We start from the raw sequence: 15,150 nt of genomic DNA, 5'->3' as shown, positions 1-15,150 counted from the left end.
AAAATAGAACTACCATATGACCCAGCAATCCCACTACTGGGCATATACCCTGAGAAAACCATAATTCAAAAAGAGTCATGTACCACAATGTTCATTGCAGCACTATTTACAATAGCCAGGACATGGAGGCAACCTAAATGTCCATCAACAGATGAATGGATAAAGATGATGTGGTACATATATACAGTGGAATATCAGCCATAAACAGGAACGAAATTGAGTCATTGTTAGTGATGTGGATGGACCTAGAGTCCATCATGCAGAGTGAAGTAAGTCAGAAAGAAAAACCAAATACCGTATATTAACACATATATATGGAATCTAGAAAAATGGTACTGATGAACCTAGTGGCAGGGCAGGAATAGAGACGCAGACGTAGAGAATAGACTTGTGGACACAGAGGAGGAAGGGGAGGGTGGGACAAACTGAGAAAGTAGCATTGACATATATACATTACCATGTGTAAAATAGATAGCTAGTGGGAAGCTGCTGTATAGCACAGGGAGATCAGCTCCGTGCTTTGTGACGACCTAGAGGGGTGGGATGGGGAGGGTGGCAGGGAGATGCAAGAGGGAGGAGATATGGGGACATATGTATATGTATAGCTGATTCACTTAGTTGTACAGCATAAACTAACACAACATTGTATAGCAATTATAATCTAATAATGATGAAAAAAAATAAAATGACTATCCTAAGTCACCAAGAAAAGCTTAAATTATGTTTTTCACTAGGTTTAAGAAGGCAGCAGACTTCACAGGGAAAACTGGAGGATGTTTCATTACAATAAAAAACAAAATAAGAATGCTCATTCTGGGGAAAAAAAAAAAAAGAATGTTCATTTTCATCAATATTATTTGATGCCTATAATAAGCATATTAAAAAATACTGAAAGGGACCACATGAAAATATTAAGTCATCATTTCCAAGTGGTGGAAAAATGGGAAATTTTTATTTTCACTTTCATATTCTTCAAATTTTCCCCAATTTTTGCAACAAGGATCCATTGTGTTCATAATCTTAAAAATGTGTTTGAGAAGAAAACAGAGGTGAAATTTTAAACAATTTTAGATAAAAAATTAACATTGTAATAGGCAAATTTATTTGGGAAACCTGCTTTTTAAAATGCAGTTTAGGGACTTCCCTGGTGGCACAGTGGTTAAGAATCTGCCTGCCAATGCACAGGACACAGGTTTGATCCCTGGTCCAGGAAGATCCCACATGCCACGGAGCAACGAAGCTCATGTGCCACAGCTACTGAGCCTGAGCTCTAGAGCCCATGAGCCACAACTACTGAGCATGTGTGCCACAACTACTGAGCCTGAGCTCTAGAGCCCGTGTGCCACAGCTACTGAAGCCCACGTGCCTAAAGCCTGTGCTCCACAACAAAAGAAGCCACCACAATGCGAAGCCCATGCACAGCAATGAAGAATAGCCCCTGCTCGCTGCAACTAGAGAAAGCCCGCATGCAGCAACGAAGACCCAACACAGCCAAAAATAAACAAGTAAATAAATAAATAAATTTATTTATTTTAAAAATAAATAAATGAAATAAAATGCAATTTAAAGAGTAATATATATATTGAATGAATATAGAAAGAATGAATATATTTGTATATTCATTACTCTTTAAAGCAATTTTTCCGGAAAACTGAAATTTGCCCACTACAATGTTAAGATTTTTATCTAAAAATCTTTGTGTGTGTGTGTGTATATATATATATATGTATATATACACACATTAAATAAAGTCCTAAAAGTTAGTCAACTTTCCTACTATATCCTGTTCAACTTCAACTGCTACTTTAAATTTGCTTTTCAACTTTTCCAACTTTAATCCTATATCTGCTTCAGAGTATAAAGGGTGATAAGCTTTCCTGAGAGAGGGAAAGTATGTTGATTTAGTCTAAGGAGCTATTTTTCTCAGCTTATCAAATAAAGTATTTTATAAAGCTTTATCACAAATGCTAATAAGAATATTAAAGTTTACCAAGGATATTATACAATACAAAAACAATATTAAAATATTCTCTCCAGTGAAGGTTGATTTTATGTCTGTACTTGTGTCATTTGAATAATTTCATATCATTTCAGCTGCCTCCACTGTGTGTGCAGTAACACAGGATTTGGAGTTCAGGTTGGGAGGAGCAGCTGGGGAAGCAAAACCTGCCTATATTTTCCTTGGATAGCTCTTGGCTTCTATCCCACACTATCTCTGACCCAGATCACAATCATCACTTTTCATTTATCTTGGCTGAAAATGTAATGGAACTGTTAGCTCTTCATTTTGTGTCCCGTTTTAATAATACCTGGCACCTGACAATGCACTTCTAAGAGCCAAAGGGCAGGAGAGTTGTTCAAGAGAACACCTGCTCCAGCCTCTTCAAGGTCTTCTCTCTTTAAAACTTAGTCACATTTAATGTGGGACTTCCCTGGTGGTCCATTGGTTAAGAATCTGCCTTCCAAAGCAGGGAACGCAGGTTTGATCCCTGGTCGGGGAGCTAAGATCCCACATGCCACGGGGCAACTAAGCCCGTGCACCACAACGACTGAGCCCACGCACTCTGGAGCCTGTGTGCCACAAGTAGAGAGAAGCCAGTGTGCCACAATGAAAATTCCCACATGCCGCAACGAAGATCCCACGTGCCACAACTTAGACCTGACACAGCCAAATAAATAAATAAATTTAATTAAATATTTTTTTAAAACTTAGTCGTATTTAACAAATTATGCCAATTTTTAATTATTTGACGGCAAAATAAACAAAAGGCAAGGTGGATTTCATTTCAAAAAAAGATATGCTCCTTCCTTTTATATATGTCCATATCCATATCTATATCTGTGTCTATATTTATGTATGAATAGATATAGATAGACAGTTTTTATACATAGATAGGTGTTGTTTATACATAAGATGAAATTTCTCGTTAGTGCTTTAGTCTCAGTGTATATCCTCAATGATGGAAGAACAGAGGCAAATCCTCTTCTCGGGGATGGGATGGGTTGGCCTAGAATGGTGTAGGCGGACAAGCAAGTGGTCAGGCAGGTGGTTGGGGGCTGAGAGTAGGTGGGCCTCTCTAACTAGTTCTAAGCTAGAACAGCCTCCACATCATCAGGCTAACTGCCTCCTGAATATCTTTCCCCCTTATTTCGCTATTTAAATGTCATGTATTCTCACCTGTGCTGGAAAGTGATTGAGGAAAGGTAAGAGCTGAAATCCTGAATCACTGATTTGATAGAATGCAGATCTAATTATATTATGTAAGGATGACATCTGCATTTTTAACAGGTCCAGAAGCCAAATCTCCACGGGACCTTTGGCCGTAACAGGATTATCCAACTAAAAGATAGATTACAAATATATTACAAATTGATAATAATTTGGTATTTTTACAAATGTCATAAATCAAAGTACCTCAGGCAAAGCAAACAATTTCACACAAAATATTTAAAACATGAGTAAAATCAACTAATACTATATGTGGAAAGAACTATAAAGATCATCTGGTCTAAAACTTTCATTGTGTAGATGATAAAATGAGCCTCAGAGAAGTTAAATGAGTTGTCCAAACTAGTCTGTTACAAAGCCAGGGCTACAGAACTAAAACCCAATTCCACTCCCCTCCCTTTCTTTCATTAGAGAATTGCATTCTCCTCAAATCTAAATTTTTAAAGAAATCCTAATAAAATTTTAACCAAGTTAAATTACAGTAATTTTTTCTCCTTCTCTTGATATGACAGCCATGATACGATCGTAGTCTTTTGCGTGAAAGGTCACCTCATTTATGTTGTCAGACACTGCAGGGAGATGTGGCTATAAGAAAGCACAAGACAGAGGAAACACATCATACATGAGGTTAAACACAAAAGTCACTGAGATGTTTTTAAAAGCTTTACTATTTTTTATATTTGTAAAAGATTAAGAATTTACTTCATTGCCTCCAAAAAAAAAAAAAAAGACTCTTCTTTGACCCTTGACTGACTTGGAAGCCCACTTTTTAAAATCCAGCCCTACAGAATGTTTCCTCCAAGACCTACAAATGCACCTCTTACGTTATGGAGATTCGACTAGTAACTGTCATCTTCCTCCCGATGGACACTGAACCACATGGTCCCTGCCCTCTTCCCTCCCAGGGACAGCTCAGTCCTTCTCTCTTGGCTCTATGTCTGCCTTACACAGCTTCTACTTCCTCCTTTCCTTTCTCATCCCCACAACTCCCTGGAAACCAACAAGGAAGGTATTACTAGCTGTTTCCCAGATTCCCAAACCAGATATGGCCGTGGGATGGGTGTTCCAGTGCCTCTCACACCCAGTTCTCTGTAGTTTTTCTCTTCCTCCTGGAAGTACTGCCCTTGGAAATGGCAATAAAAGCATTTGAGAAGCACTTGGGACAAAAAGAGGACAAATACAAACCACAATCCCTATCTAAGAATATTTAGATTAAAATACTCATAACAATGAATTACATTTAGTGAGCACCTACTGTGTGTCCAGAACTTTTCAATGAATTATCTCATGTAATCCTTATGACAATCCCATGAGGTGGAAATGATTAATATCCTGATTTTACAGACAAGGAAACTGAGGCACAGGAAAATTAAGAAGCTGGCCAAGGTCACCCAGCTGGTGAGTTGCATAATCGGTGACTCTTGCCTCAGGCTGATGGGCTCCGAATACAAAGAAAATAAGACATTTTATAACCAACATAATTTTTAATACTCCTCTTTCCTGACTGCACTTTTAAGACATTAACTTCATTTTTATTTTTTAATACATAGGCTGTGGAAAAAAAGGATTTAGGTAACAGATATTTAGATTACATACTTGTATGGTATGGGAATCACTGGCTTGTCCAAGAATTTCCAGGAGAACTGGATCAGATACAAAGAAGAATCTTGGAAATAGTAATCGCTTCTTCTCCAAATACCTTTAAATAAAGTCACATTACCAAATAATTTTTTCTGAATTATTAATTTTTAGGTTTTTTAGCCAAGACGCAATCACTAACATTAATAAGATAGTAGCAAACACCTACAGTCATTTCCCATTTGCCTCTGAAATATTTGGTTAGAAAGAAAGTCCTGCTGCACCATGGATGGCACTTGGCAAAACAAGTGGAAATAAGAAAGTGATTCAGAGCAAGCCTGCCCCATCCTAACTTCTTTCTCATCAAGAGCCCTCCTGCAACCTTTCTAAGAGTACTGTGAACCTCGCGGCTTAAACCCAGGGTGAACGCATAATTTACCTCCAAACCAAGATATTTTGAGAGTGAGAGGGGGGACAAATAGCCATTCAGCCAGGACAGAGGCATAAATTTGGACAAATCAAGATATATCGTTACCCTATTTCAAATAGAAATTGAGAATGAACTGCCTTTTAAGAAAACTACCTGTGAGTTTGTCTGGTTAATTGTTCTCTGAGTGCACATCTCTACTCCATGCCTGTAGTGTGTTGACTGGTAGCCCCAAAAAGATATGTCCACGTCCTATTCCCTGGAATCTGTGAATGTGCCCTCATTTGCAAAAAGGGTCTTTGCAAATGTACCGAAGTTAAGGATCTCGAGAAGAGATAATCTTGGATTATTCAGATGAGCCCTAAATCCAATGACAAGTGTCCTCATAAGAGACACACAGGAAGAAGAGGAGAAGGACATATAAAGACAGAGACAGAGATTGGAGTTATATAGCCACAAGCCAAGAGCCACCAGAACCTGGAAGAGGCAAGGAAAGATTCTCCCTAGAGCCTTAAGAAGGTGCTACTAACTTGATTTCAGACTTCTGGCCTCCAGAACTGTGAGAAAATAAATTTCAGTTGTCTTAAGCCACCCAGTTTGTGGTAATTTGTTACAGCAGCCCTACAAAACTAATGCAATGCTGTAACTCACCCACCCTCAACTTGAAAGTGTCTTTTTTTGCAGAGAAATTAAATTTATGTGAAATGTTAAATTCCTAACACCACCTCAACCATCACTACCAAACCAAAAATGCAGTCAATTCTATTAACTTGTTCGGGATAAAACACCATCACATATAAAACGATAGGTAATTTAAAAATTAAACTCTTACCCTGTAAGTGACTTCTGACATACTTCTAATTGTTCATGTAAATGAGGTAAAAGCTGCCCCATAGTTTCATCTCCAACACAGCAACTAATCACATTGGGATTCTCATGAGCTCGCTGCATTATCTTTATCCATGATTTGTCAATATTCTGAAAACGTTTTGCTTCCTAAAAACAAAAGTAAAAGTTGGCATGTGGATAACTGAATGAAGCCAAGTCTTCACTTTGGCATCTCCTATAGTTCCTCAAACCAGCCTATTAGTCTCAGGCTACATAATTTAAAGGGGCAATTTTTTTTTCATCTGAATTAACTCTGGAACAAGAGAACTGCTTATTGAAATGCTGTTCTATCACAATGAGGTTTATCGCTGATTTTTTTCCTTATATTTAATACATTTTTCAAAGTGCCACATGATTAATTTGCAGAGCTATCAACTTAAATCACAAATCTAGTCTTTCAGTACCCCAGGTGTTTTGGTTTGATGAGCAAACTGAAGAAGCATGAAAATAATTTGATCTCAGTATTTTGGAATAATTAAAGCTTAATAGTACCCCAGGAAAAAGAAAAAGAAAACAGTAAAAATCCAAAACAAAGCTTCATTTACATTTTTGCAAATGAAAACTTCCTGTTTACCATGGATGATATTAAGCTTTGCATTCAATTTTTTAAAATGCTTTTAGAAATTGGCATAATCTTGCCTCTATTAAAACTTTTAAGTGCACTTTAAAAAAATAAAACTTTCTGATTAAAAATGAAAGATTTATGTTTTAAAAATGTGTTACAAAGGGAAACCAGCTATTTTCAAAATGCTTTATCCTTGATTTTTAATCTATAGTGATGCCATAGGTATGGGAATTCAAAAGAGTAGGCTTAGGGGACTTCCCTGGTGGTCCAGTGATAAAGAATGCACCTTCCAATGCAGGGGACGCGGGTTCGATCCCTGGTCAGAGAACTAAGATCCTACGTGCTGCGGGGCAACTAAGCCCACGCGCCACAACTACTGCGCTCACACACCTCAACGAGGGAGCCCGCGTGCCGCAAACTACAGAGCCCACACACCCTGGAGCCCCTATGCCACAACTAAAGAGAAGCCCCGTGCCGCAACAAAGAGGCCCCGCGCCGGCAACAAAAGATCCCACACGCCTTAACAAAGACCCCGCGGGCTGCAACTTAAGACCCGATGCAGCCAAAAAAAATAAATTAAAAAAAATAAATGTTTAAAAAAAAAAGAGTAGGCCTAATTTTATAAGAGGAAAATTACCTTCATAGAATAATTATTAGTAAGTTACTGCCATTCATTTAAAAGGTCCCATAAAGCTGTTTTAAAGAATTTGTTACAGGCTTCTAAGGCTAAGTTTCCTTGCCTCATGTTTCTGATCTACTATTAGTTAACTTACTAATAGTTAATTTGTGTTTACAGAATATAGATTATCTTAACTTCTACTGTCAGAGAAATAAGTCTAATTCTAAGAAGAGATGAACTATTATAATTTAATAGTATCATATTCAAATGTACCTCACCTCTTCAGACAACCTGGAGATTTGAAAATTATGTGAGTTTCTTGTTTCTACTAATGTAAATCAAAGGTCCACACTTTTTTAAAAAAAACTTCTTTGTAAAGGGCAAGATACTAAATATTTTAGGCTTTGTAGGCCATATGGTCTCTATTAAAACTACTCAACTCTGCCATTGTAATGCTAAAGCAGCCATAGACAGAACATAAATGAATGCACATGGCTGTATTCCAATAAAACTGTATTTACAGAAACAGGTGGGACTTCCCTGGTGGCACAGTGGTTAAGAATCTGCCTGCCAATGCAGGAGACACGGGTTTGATCCGTGGTCTGGGAAGATCCCACATGCCACGGAGCAACTAAGCCCGTGCGCCACAACTACTGAGCCTGCGCCCGAGAGCCTGTGCTCCACAACAAGAGAAGCCACAGCAATGAGAAGCCCGTGCACCTCAACAAAGAGTAGCCCCAGCTTGCTGCAACTAGAGAAAGCCCGCACACAGCAACGAAGATCCAACACAGCCAAAAATAAAATTAAAAAAACAAAACAAAACAGGTGAGTTGGCCATAGTTTGCAAACCCCTGGTGCAAATAATCAAGACATGACTATATGCCTTTCTGAAGACTTTTAAAGAGACATATAAACAACATACACTAAATTATTCTATCAGCAGTTACAAAAACCATAATTACCTGAGGTAGCTGTTTGGCAATATCCCCACCTACAAAGACAGCTTCAAGATAAACCCAAAGGTTCTGGACTACTAGCCACTCTTCAATTATATCTGAGGAAGTGGACAATTTATACACCCAATTCTGGATTTTTTTTTTAAATGGAGCATTATATCTAAAAAGTAAGAATGGAAAGATATTACATTTTAAGGAAGATTCAGAAAATAGTATGGCTTATAGCAAATAATAGGAGAAACATTCCTTTGACACTGAACATTTTTTCCTAAAAAAAAGGCAGCTCCTATTAAATTTCATACAGTTAATGAGATGTTTGCATTTTTATGAATGAAACATATAATTATAGTGATTTCACTTAATGGTCCCATGTAACAGTGATAAACTAAGAAGTTCACCAAGTTTTAAGCCACAGAGGTCCAGTAAAGGAATTGTGCTGGTTGCTCCTCTGAGTAAAGGGAAAACAAGGAATAAGATGGCTTTCCAAGTCTTTTGTGAACCAAATCCAAGTGGAAAATCACACAGAGGGTACTGTTGTTACTGGTCTATGGAACTACTACCACAAGGCCAGGGTCAAGCTTGAGGTCTGATGTCTACTACAGATGTGCTCTTCGCACCCACAGACTGCTAATTCCACCAGGCACTACGCCTAGATTTTGCAGCGTTAATGATACAGAACTGCTATCCCCCAAAAGCCTGGTTCCTGTTTTTCACCATCAGGGCTAGCTGAAGTGTTCATTAAAATACAAGGTGTCCAGAAAGCTGGGCACAACTAAGAAAGACAAGAAATAGAGTGGATGCCATGAGGAAGTGATGGGAAGATACTGGGGAAAGACCTAATTAACTATAGTTGAATTAAGAAGCTGACTTCAGTTTGTGGCAATGGCAAGTAGCTTTGAAGTTGTGTAGTGGAATTTCCCGGTGAGTGGCATTGTTGAGTACAGTCTTAAAACTTTACTTGATCCAGGACAGGATGACTTGAAGGGGCTCACACGAAGAATGGGGTTCTTCTGGGAATAGTCTGATGCCTAAGTGTAACCCTTCACTTCTATGGAAGACTATGTTACACATGGAGGTATAAAGGGGTTGTACAAAAACTGCCCCAAGGAGGTAGATGAGTTGATCTGGCAGTAAGAGGCATTTTTCTCAACTCCCAATTTATAGCGTCCATCTGGCCATCAGTCTAGAGCTGAAAGGCAGTCAATATGCAAAAAAAACACACTTCAAGATCAATACACACAGTCCAAGACGGTATGGAAGGGCATTTCAGGGAGTTGAAGCACTTAGATATTTGGAGCCAAAAATAATTCTGCACAGAATAAAAAAAAAATCATCTTTGATGGTATGTAACTTCCCAACAAGAAAAAGGGAGATTTGAAATAAAATAAAATCACTAATGACCAGTTTTTGTCATTTGGCCAGGTACCTGCATTGCACAGGTAGTGTATTAGAATCCCCATGGGCACTGACCTCTGTTAATGACCTCTGAGATAATGTGACATATTTCTTAGGTGTGTTAGGGTGAAGACCAGTTAAGAATTACTGGATAGTAAGCTAGGGGATTAGAGGTTGCTAATGCCAAGACAGTGTACTTAATCTGGGTCCCATTTCCTAAAGCTGCGCTTGAGATAACAGTCACCTTCAAGCGGTTCAGTAGTCCAGTGATGGACATGTTGCCTCGTTTAGGCTGCAGTGGACCCAGCACAGATATGGCCACTTTTCACCATAAAAAATCCAAGTGTGTAAGTGTCAAGTCCTTCACTATATTCCTTCATGTGTTGACAGCATACTTTTCCTGGGCCATTGGTTGAACACTTGAGCAGGTTTAGCCAAAGAGGGCAATGATGAAAAATCAGAGAATGAAAAGAGAAAGGAGATAAAATGAAGATGTCATCTTGGTGGGAAGTCCAGATGTTCAGGAGGTAAGCTGCCAATTTGAGGGAGAATAATTATGATGGGGCCCATCAGGAAACATAGGAAGGGGAGGTGAGTACCGTAGAAGAGATGGAGGCCATGATTAGTAGGGAAAATAGGTAGTTCATGTAAAGACAGACAAGAGTCAACACTTTAGGTCAGAATCTTGTGTTGTGCCATAGCTACAAAACTGGGTTTTTATCTAAAATTATATAACCCTAAATACCAAATCAAAACCTTACCCTGAAAATTATAAAATTACCTGTTGCTTAGTAAGGAACCTAAGACCATTAAATTATCCTCCATCAAGGCGATAATCTCTCCCGATTCAGTTCCTTTGAGCAGCAGCTCTCCCTTTCCCTTAAATGCTGCAAAACTCAGGCTCTGGTTGGTCCAATTCTCAATCACCTGAGTCAGCCTGGCTTCAATATCCTTCTCCTTAATGGCAGATATGCAAACATCCTTCAGAAGGAAATCAAAGAATATGTCATGACATTTTCAATTACAAATTAAGTGCATTTAAAATCAGAATTTTTTAGCTTGGCCCTAGAAGTCATTGGGTCATTTTACGGCCAAGAAAACCAAGGCTCAAGATGATTGCGCTGCAAGTTCAAACCAGAACCTCCTGACACTCTGACTACTAATTATTTTATTGTACCACCTACATGAGATAATGGAACTTAAATCATCATGTTCTTATTTATATTTTTAGTTGGTGTTTTTCAGCCAAAATGGATATAATCACAGCTGCTCTATCTCAGCAGCTTGCTATGAGAAGCAAATGAGAATAGATGTGAGACTCTTTTGAACTCTTTAAAGTAACATAAACATTGTTATATTCCTGCCTGTTCTGGCCCTAATATGAATATCTCACTTGATTAAAAGTTAATTCTATTTTTAATGGGTTTTTTCTGTTTTTCTGAGAATCTTTGATATGAAAGTTTCACAAGGGAAAATAAAAGTAAGGTATTTTCTGCAACATGCCTCAATTAATTTGCATACTTAGAATCACAGAAGCTCAGAGATGGGAAGGAATATAAAGGTGCAAGGAATTTCCACAAATGATTATATTACAAATTAGGGTGTAGTAAGTGTAGTAAGAGTGGTGTGAACTGTTGTGAGTTCTGAGGAGGAGAAATGACTTTTGCCTGCAGCAAGGAGGAAAGGCTTCGTTGAGGAGGGAGCATCTGAGAATAAGTGGGATTCCAACAGGGGAGGGAGAAGACATTTTACAGGAAGGGAAAAGGCTTCCTTTAGAGGCCATGAATGAAGTAACAGTAAGAATCCAGCTTGGCTAATAGCAGGGCATATGGGGTAAGGAAAACAGAATATACCAGTGTAGACAACACTGAGAGTCTGTTTTGGGTAAGAATAGTTAATAACTGAATCCCAGAATCCCTTGAACTTGCAAAATCAAGTTTTCAAAGCACAGCCTATGAATAGCTATACTCTTAAGTGTAAAAACCTACTTATATAAGAATGAGGTGGTCACCAAAGGTTTTTTTAAACTCTTTATTTCCCTCAGTAGTATCTGAATGGCATTTATAAATAGGACAAAAATGCTTTGAAAACAAAACTTGTCGCATGCATGTTGCTAAAAAGAGGCAAGGAGGCGGCAGAAAACTCAAACCCATACATTTAGGGGATATTTCTGGTCACGGGGTGCAGTTTTCACCACCAAAAACATAGAATAATGTAGGAAACACAAAAAGAGAAGGTAAAAAACAAACACAGTAAGACTTAAAAACAAGGTAAACATCTCCATGAACTAGAAGTGAAAAAGACATGCAAGCCAGGAGGTGGAGCTGAAGCCCAGGCCTGAGGGCTCTAGTCAGTGGGTGTCAACCCCTTGGCTCCTGTGGGACAGAGGAGACTAAAAGTGGCCTGTATGAAAGGGACCATCAGGATCATGGTCTAGATCCCTCCACTGTGGAAGGAGGCTGCCTGTAGCTGCCATCTGGTCATCTAGATTAAATGAACCTAGGAAAGTGGCGGATGGGGTGACAGATCCAGGTCCACAACCAGGACCTGAGACAGGTCAGCTCTGCCTAGATCTGCCCCACCACAGCAGAATAGGGGATGTAAACCACTATTGTAACAGCTGGCTCTGGACTTGAGGAGATGGGGGATGCAGGAAGAAGGCACAAAACCACTAGACTCCTAAGGAAGGCTAAAATGCAGAAGGAGAAAGACAATTTTAACAAATTATAAAAGCTGCATTTTTTAAAGCTCGCCACTCAAAATGAGTCCTCTAAAAAATAAAAGTTGCAAAACCCTTGGGAATTCCCTGGCAGTCCTGTGGTTAGGACTCCACGCTTTCACTGCCAAGGGCCCAGGTTCAATCCCTGGTTGGGGAACTAAGATCTTGCAAGCCGCGTGGTGCAGCCGAAAAAAAAAAGTGAAAAAAAAAATTGTAAAACCCATGAAAAGAAATCCGATACTCAGAGAGATAGCCAACATAAAAAACAATCAGAGTAAAAACTCAGTCCAGGTGAAATTAATTTTATAGAACAATCTGAAAAATAATCTTTAATTATGGTTAATCTGGGGGCCTTGGAGTATGGGAGGTAGAGATGAACTTATATTGGCCATGAGGTGATAATTTTGGAAGCAAGAGGATCCCTACTTTTCTTTGAAATTTTCCATAATAAAAAATTTAAAAATAATTATGTTTAGGATGCTCAAAGAGATGAATGAAGAACTCTATAAAGATTTGAGATTTATAGGCTTGAGAATATATAAAATATTTGAGAATATATGTAGATTTAATAATCTATAGATCTAAGAATCTATAAAAAGGACAGAAAAAAATGTAGAAATGAAAAAAGAACAGGTGGTCACAAAAGAAAAAGAACTAAGTTCTAGATCAAGATGGTGACATAGGACGATACTGAACTCACCTTCTCCCATGGACACACCAAACCTAAAGCTACATATGGAACTCAAAGAAACCCCAAAACTAGTTGAGCAACTCTTACACATTAGGTGAACAAGGAAAAACTCACATCAAAACTGGTAGGAGAAGCTGAGACAGAATCTCATGTTCAGCCACACCCCTGGCACAGGGACCCACAATCAGGAAGGAACCCACAGACCAGAGGTTCTCCCTGAGGAGCAAACGATTTGAACTCCACATCGGGCACCCCAACTTTTAAGACCTGTACCTGAGAGGTGAGCACCCCAAAATTCAGGGCTTATGTCCATGAGATCCACAAGGCCATAGTAAACTGAGATATAGTTCTTAAATGGCTTGTTTGTACTCACCCAACCCAGGGCCCAGCACAGAGACAGCTGACTAAAAAGCATCTAGTCTTTCTGTGAAAAAAAAGGCCTATTTGTTTAGTATGCAGATATACCCAAAGAGACTCACAACAAAACATGTAATTAAAGTGTCAAAAGTTAAAGACAAGGAGAGATCTTAAAAACACCAAGAGAAAGACAACTTGTTACATACAAGGGCACCCCATGAGACTATCAGCAGATTTTTCAGCAGAAACTTTGCAGGACAAAAGGGAGTGGCACAATATACTCAAAGTGCTAAAGGAAAAAAACTGCCACCAAGAATACTGTACATGGTGAAGTTGTCCTTCAGAACTGAAGGAGAGGTCAAGAGTTTTTCAGACAAGCAAAAGCCTAAAGGAGTTCATCACCACTACATGAGTCTTCCAAGAAATGTTAAAGGGACTTCTTTAGGCTAAAATGAAAGGATGCTAACTGGTGACAGAAAACTATAAGAAAGTATAACTCTCACTGGTAAAGGGAAACAAATAGTAAAGTTCAGAATAGTCTAGCCTTAGGCCGGCAGGTTGGAAGGCTCCAGGAATGGGCAGCCAGTGTGTGTAGGAGTGAATCTGCGAGCTTGCCAAGCTGATTGAAAAAGCAAGCCTGCACCCTCCAAGCTGCATTATTACAATTGGGAGCCAAGCCTCAACCAGAAGTCCCTGCAGAAATTCTACAAAAGCCATGAGGCTGACAGGGTCTTGGTGCTCCAGCTGGGTGTCAGGCCTGAGCCTATGAGATGGGAGAGCTGAGTTCAGGACATTGGTCCACCAGAGACTTCCCAGCTCCACATGATGTCAAACGGTGAAAGCTCTCCCAGAGATCTCCATCTCAACGCTAAGACCCAGCTCACTCAATGACCAGCAAGCTACAGTTCTGGACACCCTATGCCAAACAACTAGCAAGACAGGAACACAACCCCACCCATTAGCAGAGAGGCTGCCTAAAATCATAAGGTCACAACATCCCAAAACACCACTAGGCGTGGTCCTGGCCACCAGAAAGACAAGATCCAGCCTCATCCACGAGAACACAAGCACTACTCCCCTCCACCAGGAAGCCTACACAACCCACTGAACCAACCTTAGCCACTAGGGGCAGACACCAAGAACAACGGGAACTACGAACCTGCAGCCTGCAAAAAGGAGACCCCAAACACAGTAAGTTAAGCAAAATGAGAAGACAGAGAAACACACAGCAGATGAAGGAGCAAGGTAAAAACCCACCAGACCAAACAAATGAAGAGGAAATAGGCAGTCTACCTGAAAAAGAATTCAGAGTAATGATAGTAAAGATGATCCAAAATCTTGGAAATAGAATGGAGAAAATACAAAAAACTTTCAACAAGGACCTAGAAGAACTAAAGAGCAACAAACAATGATGAACAACACAATTACTGAAACTAAAAATTCTCTAGAAGGAATCAATAGCAGAATAACTGAGGCAGAAGAACGGATAAGACCTGGAAGATAAAATAGTGGAAATAACTACCACAGAGGAGAATAAAGAAAAAGGATGAAAAACAATTGAGGACGGTGTCAGAGATCTCTGGGACAACATTAAATGCAACAATATTCGAATTATAGGGGTCCCAGAAGAAGAGAAAAAGAAAGGGACTGAGAAAATATTTGAAGAGATTATAGTTGAAAACTTCCCTAATATGGGAAAGGAAATAGTCAATCAAGTCCAGGAAGC

The 15,150-nt window shown here is 39.2% G+C and overlaps 1 protein-coding gene across 1 annotated transcript in view; it reads right to left on the bottom strand.

The window, feature by feature from the left end:
• The window catches only part of DNAH8 (dynein axonemal heavy chain 8), a 318,775-nt gene that overhangs the window by 187,490 nt on the left and 116,135 nt on the right, over window positions 1-15,150 (bottom strand). The window contains exons 35-40 of the mRNA XM_024122116.2: window positions 10,439-10,638; window positions 8,269-8,422; window positions 6,067-6,230; window positions 4,826-4,928; window positions 3,710-3,814; window positions 3,179-3,340 (exon numbers count right to left, since the gene is read on the bottom strand). Of these exons, the coding sequence (XP_023977884.2) occupies window positions 3,179-3,340; window positions 3,710-3,814; window positions 4,826-4,928; window positions 6,067-6,230; window positions 8,269-8,422; window positions 10,439-10,638 (888 nt within the window). The remainder of the gene's footprint in view (window positions 1-3,178; window positions 3,341-3,709; window positions 3,815-4,825; window positions 4,929-6,066; window positions 6,231-8,268; window positions 8,423-10,438; window positions 10,639-15,150) is intronic.

The sequence above is a fragment of the Physeter macrocephalus genome, chromosome 18, assembly GCF_002837175.3.
Source record: "Physeter macrocephalus isolate SW-GA chromosome 18, ASM283717v5, whole genome shotgun sequence".
In the NCBI taxonomy this organism is placed as follows: domain Eukaryota; kingdom Metazoa; phylum Chordata; class Mammalia; order Artiodactyla; family Physeteridae; genus Physeter; species Physeter macrocephalus.
This window is presented reverse-complemented; position numbering and strand designations above follow the sequence as displayed.